The following is a 12,287-nucleotide window of genomic DNA, read 5'->3' as shown; positions in this document are numbered from 1 at the left end:
AATAAGTTGTGAATTGGTGTTGAAAAGAACATTATTTTAGATATCAAATACTAAGTCTTAATACAACCTGCTTACATGCAGAAAACAAGTTACATAATGAAATTTACAGACTTCAGAGCAAGTACGTATCAGGTGACAATCTTTTAGTTTTTCGTATGTTAGAATAATTGTGACGCTCTGTGACTGTCACTATCAGAGTCCATGATGAAATGAAATTGATCTCTAGCAGTGTTCATCTTTGATTTCTTTCATGTCAGATTTTAAACAGATATGATATATTCAATCATATTCTCTTCAAAATTCACTTACTGGACCAGTTTCAGATGTTAAACAATGCTACATCCATAGTTGCTATAATTTAATAAGAAAATTATGTTTGAAAGACATAAATAAATAAATAAATAAAAATAATAAAAATTTTAAGATCAAAGAAAAAGAAAAGGAGGAAAATGAGGAAGAAAGAGGGAAAACTTAGGAGATGGGGAAGGGGAGCTGTCAATTAAAAAAAAAAAAAGGCATGTGAAGTGAAGCACTTAAAAGAAAAAAAAAGGAAGGTGCTCCATGGACTGAATGCAATGAAAGACAAGCCACAACAAGAGAGGTATGGAAAGAGAGAGCCTGCAGGATGCACAGGTGTACATTACATGGGTTCATGCATGAAAACACATACAGGCAAGTGAGTGTACACACACACACACTCACATACACACATGTATACATAGAAAATGGAATAACATTTTATCTTTTAATATCAATTTCCAGTGTTGCATTGGTCTAGACGGAACACCAATGCTTTCAGTTTTACAATGGATCATATTGTGAACACCACACTGCATGTCAGTCTTAAGAAAGGCATGATTTTTCACAGCTTGATGCTTCACACTGGAAGAAGATTGTTAATGTATAACTTATTAACTATTTAAATATCTCTCATATACATAATTTATATTTGTGTGTGTGAGAGAGAGAGAGTTATGATTAAAGCATTCTCATTCCGTAGTCATATGGTTGTAGTGTGGAAAAGATTACCTGATCTCAAAATTTAGGAGGAGCTACTTTGAAAATAAAAAATTCTACCTTAACTAGCTTAAGATTAAATCAGTAATGCAGACAAATTAAAAGTTATCAGTTTTACATGTATGCTGGTTCACATGTGTGTGCATATGCGCATTGATATTCATTTTTTCTTCACTGCTTGCTCAGTTCTGTAAGTGGATTTTAACATGAATGAACTGTAAGTGTAATTTACTAACAGATGTTAATAATGATTTAAGCACTCCAGTCCAATCCACTGGTGAATATTTTACAATAGAGCAGAATGCAGACTGTTTTTTTAGAAGAAAAGAATGGTGAACATTTAGTGATTTACGTTAATCTCTTAATTTGGTAATTTCCATGTAATCAAATAGTCTATTGAATTTGATGTGTGTGTTTACTTTCATAATGAATTATATCCATGATTAACTCTTTTTTTCTGGATTCGATTTTCCTTCTTTCTTCTTGTTATTTCAGCTTCTTTATTTTTTCTTTTCATTTTTGTTGTTGTTGTTTGTTGGTTTTCCATGCTTCTATTTTGTGTGTGAGGCATGGTGAAAAGAAATTTGCACTTGTAGCTTGTCCTTTTTTTACCCTCAACAAAACAGTTGAGTCTCTCTCTCTCTCTCTCTCTCTCTCTGAAATTCTCTGACGTCAGCTGAAGTGAGAATGCAGGATGTGGATGGCAAATTTCCAGTCCATGTCTCTGTCTCTTGCTTCCAACCCCCTCCCAACCCTCTCCCCAGCTTCTATCTTCACACCCACCCACATACCCTCCCACTGGGCTCATGAGTACTCAGTCATAGCAATCAAGCATGAATCAGGAACTGACATCAACTCAGCAAAGGTGCATGTTTTCTGAAAAATACATTTGCTATATATACATTATTTTTTACATATTACATGTATATATGCAGTCTAACCACAACCAAAGTCTACCCTCTCAGTCACTCAAGATCTATCCCTCCATACCTGTCCACCCCACCCTCTCTATTTTTTGCTGTTTCCACTCCCCTGGCATCCTTTTTTTTTTCTTTTTTCTTTTTTTTTTAAAGCATGTGGAGCTAGCAATGAGAAGTGAATAAGAAACTATGATCTGATGGTAGAGATTGCATACTATCCAGCAAAAGTATACTGTTTGTGTGTGTGTCTTCACCCCCAGCTCCCTGTGGTCCCCCCCCCCCCCCCCCCCCTTAATACGTTGCAATAGGCAGGCACTTGACATTTGATGTTTTCCTTGTGACTGAGTGAAATTTATGGTCACATTCTGTTTGTTAGTAATGTTACTATTTATAATCTCACACACACACACACACACACACACACACACACACACACACACACACACACACACACAATGAGAGAGTTTCATTTGAATTTAAGGTGCGTAGTTTTCAACACAAGTGAGCTGCATTGTTATTTTGGGTGTATAGAAAAAGGAGCGGGTGTGAGAGGCAGGAGCCATCTCCGTCTCTCCACACCTCATCTAACACTGCCCCTTCTGTTCTGTTCCATCCACCCTCTCCCCCACTCCCTTCCCCCACACTGCTCACACAGCCTGGGTTTTTTTGGGCAGTTTGCCAGTAATAAAAAGTTTTGCCTTCAAAACTACTGCTCATTCTTTCACCATCTGTCCGAACTATTCTTGTGTCGTTCTCAGTTCTGTGTTTCGTTCTCTGTCTGTCTGACCCCGCCCCTTATACCCCCCTCCCTCCTCTCTCTCTCCCTCTCCCTCTCTCTCTCTTATTACATAGCAGATGAGAAACATTTATTTGTTTATTTTGTGTCATTTGAACAACAATAAAAGAGGAAGGGAAAGGCAGAGACCTTGACCGGTTGTTGCTTATTTGGGGTTGAAAGATTGAACTTTGAAGGATGTACAGATCTCCGTGGGATGAATTGTTGTGAGTGAGAGAGAGGGGGGGGGGGGGGGGGGAGAGGAGGAGGAAGGAGGCGGGGGGGGGGGGGGGAGAGCTGAAGGGGAATCGGGGGCAGTCTAAACTCGTTTGCTTTACAAACGGCTGCCGTTGGTGTTTGAACTATGCCTGACACCGACAGGCGGTTTGTTGCTCTGGCGGTCTTCTCGCTTCATTTTCACCTGATTGGCAGGAAAGATGGGGGGAAATTGACCTCATGCTGTGCGCTACCACTCACTGCTGGAGAGCTGTCTATGTTTGTGTGGGAGGGGGGTTGGGGTGGGGGGGTGGAGAAAACGATTGGAGTGGGGAGGGGATAGCGAGGTAAGTTGAGGGGGTCTGGGGATGTAGAGAGAACTTTGCTATCTTTATCAGCAGGCCTCTGTGCAACATCCACTCATATTTCACACAAGAGTTAGAGAACTACCACCCATTCCACATGAACCTGGACGACTGAACGTGAAATTTATGATGTGCTTCAGTTATCAAAGGAAAAAGACTTGGGGAAGGGGTATGATGGGGAGGGAATGTAAGAGGTGTGTGAGGGGGTGGGGCGTTAGTAAACAGTTTACGCATGCATACGTGTGCATTACACGGAGGAACAAAATCAGTATGAAACCACTATGCTCTCTGTCGGTCTGTCTGTCTCTCTCTCTCTGTCTCTGTCTCTCTCTCTCTCTCTCACACACACACACACACACACACATGCACACACACATGCACACACACGCGCGCACACACACACACACACACACACACACACACACACACACACACACGCACCCATCCACACACACACACACACACACACACACACACACACACACACACACACACACTGACGCACACACACACACACACACACACACATACACACACACACACATTGTGTGTTTGTGTGCGTACATAGAATGCATTACACAATGTGTGTGCATATGTACATAGAATGCATTGGTAAGGAAAATCGCAATGCGATTCAAGGAGAATGAGATGTATTGAAATGCAAAGCTGGGTTATGACACGAATGGCTTGCCATAGCAATCGAGGTAACACACCGAGGTGTGGCAGTGAGGAGAAGATGAGGGCGGTGGGAGTGAGGGGTGAACTGCAGGCTTGAAAAGAAGAAGAAACAAGAAGAAAAACTGCAGGCGCGCTTCCTGTCAAGAACCGTCTGCCACTGGCCTGAAAGTAGCTCACCATTCTGTCCTGTGCTGTCTCAGAACGCCTCACACGCAGCCAGTTCTTGCTTTGCAGGCTGGCTCCTCGCCTGCCTCCCTCCCGACCTCCATCCGGATCTATCCACTCTGCTCACCTTTGTCTGTTGTGTGCCGTAATCAGTTTGAACTGCTCTGTTTTCGTGCATCAGTCCTCATCATTTTCTTGGTGCGGGGAATCTTGGAGTCCTTTTGTTTTGTTTTTAGCCACGGTGGTTACAAGTTCATCTTGTAAATCCAGCTCGGAGGATCGTTTTCTGTGCAGCGATCTGAAGTTTTTCGATTCAGTACCAACCAGTGTTGCCCATTTTACTGCAAGTAGGGGGAAATGACTTTGTGTTGCAGCATGTGTTTGGTGGTTCCGTTTGGCTGCAAGGTGCTCAGTGTCGAGGGAGAAGTTTGCCACTAGTTGGATTGAAGGGAAACTAAAGTCATTAATTTTGTGGGTACCTGTTAACAAACACCTTCTGTCAGCTCGTGGCTTGTTTTAATTTATTTTGAGCGCTGTGTTGTTGGTAGGATTTTTCTTTCCAGCATTGATGATGTTGATAATTCTTGATAGTTGTGTGTATGTGTGTGTTTTTTCCTAAGTGAAAAAGAAGATACAGAAGGAGGATGAGGTAATATAGACAGAAAGGGTATTCAAAGTGCACAGCATGCATACAGATTCAACCGTCAGTGTAGGGAAGGTCTCATTACCACTGTAGATTTTCTTTAATTAAAAAAAAAAGAGAGAAAAAATCAGTGTGAGAAAATAAATATGTACCTTGGTGATAAAATGAGGATGATTTATTTTAATTTTGCAAAGCCTGTTTTTCTAAAGCAATCACAATGAAGTTGTCTGATGTGTCACATCATCTCGATCATGCGACTCATGTCATCAGATTGCCAGCACTTGTCAAAAAAATATATATATATATATATATAAAGATTTGTTTAATTTGCTTAAATAAAATCTAGATGTACTATATTACCTATGACATTTGAGAAAGCTTCTGGAACCTTGCTAATTTATTGTTTATTTGATACTAATTCTAGAAAACTACCCAGTTGCTAAATTGCTATCACATTCTAAGTCATCCTGCAGCAAAAAGTTAATCACCTATGTAAAATGCAAAGTTGAAGATTTTTTTTTTTTTTTTTTAAACAGAAAATCTACTAACTTGTGCAAGAAACAAGGCTTGTAATGTTGTATGAATCACCAAAAAAATATTACTTAAATCTTATTAATCACTCATTTCTGTGGTCTGTGTAAGTGTTACTGAACAATGTGATGTTTATTTTTTTAATAGATATTAGATGGAAATCTTTCAAAATATATCATTTGCACAGCAAAACAAATTTTGTGACACTTCGTAAAGAAAAGAAATGATTATCTTCAACTGAATTTCCTTATATTCCAGTAATGACTGTTAAAATTTCTCACCAGATGTAGTTTATAAATGTTGTACTACATGTTTGATATAGTCCTGATTTTTTTCCTTCTGAAAACGTACATGATAATGCTTTCGTTTACTTCTGCTTTGATTTGTACCTGTGCTGATGGGGAGTGGGTGGTGGGTTTATTTGAACCTGAGAAGACTGTAACAGTGAAAGGAGGTGCTCTGGCTTTGAACAAGATACAGCTGGATATCACCTGATGAAAAGACTTTACTGACAGATCTTCCTTTAGCTCTTGATATCCCCCCCCCTCTCTCTCTCTCTCTCTCTCTCTCTCTCTCTCTCTCTCTCTCTCTCCCGGAGAAGTTAATGCAGTGTGTACTCTGAACTAGTCTGTAAACTTAACAGTATTCTGCATCCCATCCTCTGTGATCTTAAGGGATATTAGCCTTGTAATTTGGCAGAAGATGTATAAGAGGTGACATAAGTATCAGGATTGTTCAGATATATATATGACAGAAGTTCATAAATTATATGATCAAGGTAACTATAGTATCAGGATTATTCAGATTAACAGTTAATAAACCTGATAGTTATGTACAAAAAGAAAATAATGCACTCAAGCATTCTGATGTATACTTGAGTTCAAGAGCTCTGTGCTTTTGGAACCTAATCACAGTGTTTTGAACATGGAAATGAGAAAAATAATGAGTTCAGCTGAAAATTGGTTGGCAATTGAATCTTCCACAATAAATTCAAAATGCCTTTGATCAGTTTGTCAATTAGCAGGTCTCTTAATTTTGTTGTTGTTGCTTAGCCAGGCAAAACAAATCATTAACACACTGACTCCCTACTGAGGATTTTGTTGTTGTTTTCAGAGAGGGAGGTGCAGGACACAGCAAGAGGTTTTGATTTTGTTTTTGCTTAAAAGTTAAAATAAGGAATGACTCTATAAAGAAAAGTTCCATTATGCTAATTATTTGTCTTTTAGATTATATTGGTAAAGATGAAAACTGCTTTGCAGTATGCTATGAATTTGTGTACATATGTGATAAGGGATTGGGCATATATTCCACACATAATGCACTGTTGCAGTCATAATATAATGTTTGGTTTGTGGAGTTCATTTGGCATTTCCTCTGTGTGTGTGTGTGTGTGGAGGGGGGTGGGGGGGAGCAATACAGTAACAGTGTCTTCAAGTGGTAAGTTGATTCAGAAGTAAAAGTTTGGATTTCAGGCCTTGCATGGCTGGATAATTTTCAGTATATTATCATTTTAATCCACTGTGATTATGACTGTCATTTTTACAGTACATATTTGTCCCCAAAACAGAATGACACTCATGCATCTATTCATAGACTATTTTATTTATTTGTCTTCACCGAACAGTTGATAGGTGCCGTCATGGAAATGTAGGAAGAGCGTGCACCTAGAACAGTTGAAGACTGGGTAACAATGGATGCAGCTAATTTGGTGGGGTGACCATGGCTGCTGTTGCAATGGATCAGTCTGTGGTAGACAGCTTTTCAATCACTAAGTGTGACCTGCAGCAGTTCTTTAGTTTCGGAGGTCAGCAGCGGCAGACAAGGTCACAACAGTCGAGGTCAACTCGTAACACTCGCCACTTGTCTCTCCAGTTGGGAGGTAATTTGTGTTTCATGTTGGAAATTGCTCTAAAGTTGCACAGGTTTATTAACCCAGTGCAAAATGTGTCAGGGTTCTGGTAATGATCTATCAGTAAGATATTTCTTGTGCAATAAAGATCATGTCAGTGAGTCATCCTGCCAGTGAATGCCATGAGTAATGTCAGTCTGATAATATGACATTGAATCACTGATGTACGACATTGTCATTGATTAAATGTTGCATGTTTGGTGACTTTATCGTGTTCCCTCTTTCGCTGTCTCTCTAGCCCTCTCTTTCTCTTTCTCTCACACACATGTATACACAAACACACAGACACAGACACACCCACACACACACACACACACAACACACCACACACACACACACACACACACACACACACACACACACACACACACACACACAGCAAAGGAATTATTTTGCTTGCAAAACAGAAGTGATACAAACTGAAAAAATGTATGATATCAGAACGACGAGGAAAACTTAACAGACAGATCTTTGTTTCTGAAGTGACGATGACTTGGCAGATGCATGTTAGTCATCAAGGAAAAAATGTCAGAGGTTATGACAAAATGGTACATACCATACAGATGTCTGATAAAGTTCTGCAACTGACAGATATATGGGGAGAAAGGTGACATGGGTTTGCTTAATAAGCAATGTTAATCTGTTGATATGGATAAGTTGAATGATAATATGATACTCTGTGTGTCTCCCTATTTTCTGTGATTTTCCTTGTTTCTCTTTGCATCCTTGTGTTGCATGTGTAGAGTGAAAGATAATGTATGTGTCTGTCTGTCATGCGGTCTTCATCTCTCTTTCTTTCTTCCCCTTTATTGGCTCTATCTTCTCCATTATACTCTCTCTCTCTCTCTCTCTCTCTCTCTCTCTCTCTCTCTCTCTCTCTTTATGTGGGATACTTGTTTTCCAGGAACAGGATCAGACCTATCAAACCAATCAAGACTTAACAGTTGAGCAGTTCACAAGTTGTCTGCTGGCTGCTCAGCTGATACAGACCCCCTCACAGTCAACAACTGTCGTGAGGGACAAGAAAATTGTTGAATTCCCAAGCAAGGCCTTGTCAGTTGGCACTCCCTGTTGTTCAGAGTGCCAACATGTAATGTGTACACAGATGTGTTTCACACTAAGTCACAGTTTCAAAGGGCAACCGTGAACCTGATCAGATTCATTTCATGAACTGATAATTACATGGTATCAACTATTCATCAGTTTAACTATTTTCTGTCTGACAGGATGTCACAAGTTGTGCCTTATATAACCCCCCACCCCCTGCCTTATATAACACCCCCACCTCCCACCCCCACCCCAACCGGTCTCTCTCTCTCTCTCTCTCTCCCTTCATTCTTTCACTCACACACCACTCCAACTCAAGAGAACTGTTAAATTTATGAAAAAGCTAGACCTTGTTCACAAGTCAGTATGATAATGTCTGTTGGTTACTCAGTTACCACAGCTATAATTGATCATAGTACTCAGTAGTTTCAGACTGTCAGAGACCTTCACTGAACTTTTCATTGCCATCTCAGTGTCAGATAAACCACCATTGTTCTTGCTGGGGTTTTGACAAAAAAATTGTTTTCAAGTGTGTATGTGGAAGGGGGGGGTGGGGGGGGGGGGGCAGGGGCGGTAAACTTTTAACATTGTTTTGTTTTGTTTTTTGGCCAACAGGCTCAAGTATGATCGTCAGTGATGACATGAGGGGCACTGAACAACTGATAGTGTGTCACTAGATCCTGTCCACAACTATAGTTTTGTTTTGAATTTAATTAAAGGCTTCTGAGAGCAAGAGAACTTTTCTTTTTATTTGCAGTTGTTTTTGTGGGTTTCAAAGTCATCAGTGTGAAGTAACATTGTTTGCATATTCCTGTCAGATGCTGCCCTTCTTTATCCAAATTAAGGTTACAATTATGGTGCTTAGATTTAGAGCCTTACAGTGAGAGTTTCGTCACAGGGATTACATAAGAATATTGCATAAAAAATTTACTCGTTCACAGATCACTACCAACCAAATCAAACCAAATGATAAACACATGTCACTGATTATGCACACATTCACTTTCATGTTCACCAAATTATATAAAGCTAAAGCTAAACATGTTATTTTGTAAGAAATGGCATTCTACAAGGCTGCTAGCAGAACAAAGAAGGCCCACTTCAAGAAGGTACCAACACACTTAATGCAGTGCTGGAGTTCAGTGGAAAGGCAAGGTCAGCTGCTGGCAGCAGCATAACCGAATAGACTGCTGGCAGCAGCATTTTGTGTGTAACTGAATAGACCCCTAGCAGCAGCACAACTGAATAGACACAGGGAAAGAAGAGAGTGGATAGTGGTGATGCTTTACAGTTGTTGTTTTTTTCTTCTGTTCTAAAGATCCTGTCACATTTTGAAGGCTTTGCCACTTGTTTTGGTTGTTGATTTTTCCCCTCCTGTCACAGTATTAGTATCACACCATATTCTGTTCTAAAATGTAAGCTCTGTTGTTGCCTTTGCATTACACATTGTTGAATTTACATAATCATTATGCTTTGTTAGAAGTGACTAGTGCTTTCACCTTTACACATTTCCAACTTTTTTTTTCTTCTTTTTTTTTAGGGGCATGGTGGTGGAGGGGGATGGGGGTTATAAATAAGTGCAGTTAAAAGAAGTTATGTAATGTGAATTGAAGCATTCTTACATCAGTGTTCTCACAGCAACGAGGCTGAGTCAGTGCCTCAAAACATTTTCTTCACAGTGGTGTCTAGTCTTCCATTAACCAGAACTATCATGTATGCTGTGTTGCAGGCGTGATTGGAGATTTGAACTCTTTACGCTCTGACCGCCCCCTTCAGTTCCATGACACCCATGGAGACAACATCGCTCTCAGCCACAATAAGACACGGGCCAGGCGGGCTGAGAGCTTCTGCAAAGGCATCTGCTTTAGCAACAGACCTATTGCCATCAATGAAAAGGTTAATAAAACATTTTTATATTGTGTACACATGGTCCTGTTCTCATGAAAAAATTGTATGGACTAATGGAGATATGCTTCATTTTATATATATATATATATCTATATATCAGATGCTTCACTCTTTCTTAAGTTTAACTTTCAGGTTCAGGCTACCCCTGTATAAATTTCCAAGTTTTTTGTTTTTTTTTTGTTTTTTGTTGTTGTTTTTTTTATAGTTTTTTTCTGTAACACCAAGAGAAATAATAGTTAAGACAAGTGATATAGAGCCACAGATGTTTTTTAGATTATCTGTAGGTTCATCTTTGGCATTGGAATCCAGTTCACCTTGACTTTTTTTTTCTTTTCTCCACCCCTCCCCCCTCCCTCCTCTCCTGCTGCCCCCTACTCACATACACACCCCCACCACCCCCTCACCCTTACTGTCTCTGCCTCGCTATCTTTTTCTCCTTCCCCTCGACCTCACCCCTCAACCCCTCATTCTCTCTTTAGATTATAACAAGAATGGAAAGGTGAGTTGGAAGGCAGTGGTGTATTGTCATTTCTTCTCACCAGAAGTAGACCTAGTAGAAGAATAATTGACCATGGTTTATTCCTGTTTTATGATTGGATGCAATCTTTACATGGTAGAGCTTGAAAATTGAATAAATGAATGAATGAATACTGAGTTGAACTTGCTTTTCCTTTCTTTCTTGTATTCACTGTTTTTTCTGTCATCAGTGAATTATTATGACCAGGTGATGTTGTCTACCTGTATACATCAGTGTATGAATAAGTATTTGCATAACCTGACAAGATGGCGTGGAGAGCCTTGGCCAAAGGAATGATTCAGCGCTTATAGCTTTTAGAGGCGTTTGATTGGCTAAGAGCGGACCAGGCAGAGAGGGGCGTCTTTTCACTGTTAGCCGCGCGAAATTTGGACAAGCAGAGCAAACCGATAGGCCTAGTTTGCATCAGTTTGACATGGTCAGTATATGTATCACCAAACATGGAGTATAATACAAACTCCTCCTTTTGCATAATAAATTAATAAGTGACCTTTTGGATGTTGTCTGCACTCAGAGAAGGCAAAACCATTCACTGACCAGGTCCTTCCAGTGTCCGTTGCTTGTCAGATTTCAGAGGGAATCTTCATGGAAAGACCAGAAACCAGGTTTAAAGGCATTAAACTATCTTGGTAGATGTTTTTAAGTCATGCAAGGAGGGATTCCTTCTTCAGTGATGCTGTCATGAAAGGTTTTAATGCAGTAAAGTGTCACATGATTTACATTCGTCATTGAAAAAAAAAAAAAAAAAAAAAAAATTAAGCGAAGCATTAATAGAACAGACAAGAGAGGCAAGGCCTTCAAGACTCACTTGTGATACACTTTTTAAAAATGTAATCGTTAAAATGTGTTCTGTATTTGTTATTATAAAGGTTCAGGTTAAAAGAAAAAGAAAAAAGAAAGAAAAAAAGTCCTAACGGCAGATTCGAACCCCGCATGTTCGGGTGAGAAGAAACTGTCTTACCCATTACACTATCAGGGCTCCTTAACTGACGGGCAAAAATATAATATTTAAACATGCTTTTTTAAAGGGCAATAAATCGATTGCGGTATTCGCAGTGAGAATGCTGTTTAAATTATATTATTCTGGTGTATCTTGGGCATTCAAAAAATCTGTAAGGGCAATTAAAAATTCTTTTTAAGTCCACGGTAAAGGAGACGTAGCTATCGCCGCAATCACACTGCAACATTTAGCCGTTTTCTCTGAATCTAGATAGATGTACAGGTTTAGTTAAACCCAGTTAACACGATCGATTCCATTTCTCTTTCATGTTCATTCTAGTTTTATAGTTTTAAAGTTGATATGAAAATTGAGTATTTTGTTAAACTAATAACATGTAGAGCCAAGTTCAAGTACTTCTAAATGCCGTATGAAGTGAAAAGGACTTCATTTTCAGAAAAGTCAAGACTGGAAATTTTTACGTTTCATCAATTCAAGGGTATTAATTCGCATGGTTTATTATTTTTAACTGTGAATTCCGACTGATTCTTTGGATATTTTTATGGCAGTTTGGGGCATATTCCAGTAAGTGATGAGGCATTCACAAATCTTTCTCTGAATAAATATTTAACGGTCTCCTT

At 39.4% G+C, this 12,287-nt stretch overlaps 1 protein-coding gene across 3 annotated transcripts in view; it reads left to right on the top strand.

The window, feature by feature from the left end:
• Positions 1–12,287, top strand: part of LOC143293420 (protein neuralized-like) — a 32,828-nt gene that overhangs the window by 2,083 nt on the left and 18,458 nt on the right. Inside the window, exons 1-3 of one of the 3 annotated variants that reach the window (XM_076604266.1) lie at positions 4,223–4,607; positions 6,935–7,189; positions 9,996–10,162. In XM_076604266.1, coding sequence (XP_076460381.1) covers positions 7,030–7,189; positions 9,996–10,162 — 327 coding nt within the window. In that variant the 5' untranslated portion in view covers positions 4,223–4,607; positions 6,935–7,029. Of the gene's footprint in view, positions 1–4,222; positions 4,608–6,931; positions 7,190–9,995; positions 10,163–12,287 lie in introns of those variants that run through there. The other 2 variants (XM_076604267.1, XM_076604268.1) reach the window with 2 other exon arrangements.

This window comes from Babylonia areolata, chromosome 19 (genome assembly GCF_041734735.1).
Source record: "Babylonia areolata isolate BAREFJ2019XMU chromosome 19, ASM4173473v1, whole genome shotgun sequence".
NCBI classification, from domain to species: domain Eukaryota; kingdom Metazoa; phylum Mollusca; class Gastropoda; order Neogastropoda; family Buccinidae; genus Babylonia; species Babylonia areolata.
This window is presented reverse-complemented; position numbering and strand designations above follow the sequence as displayed.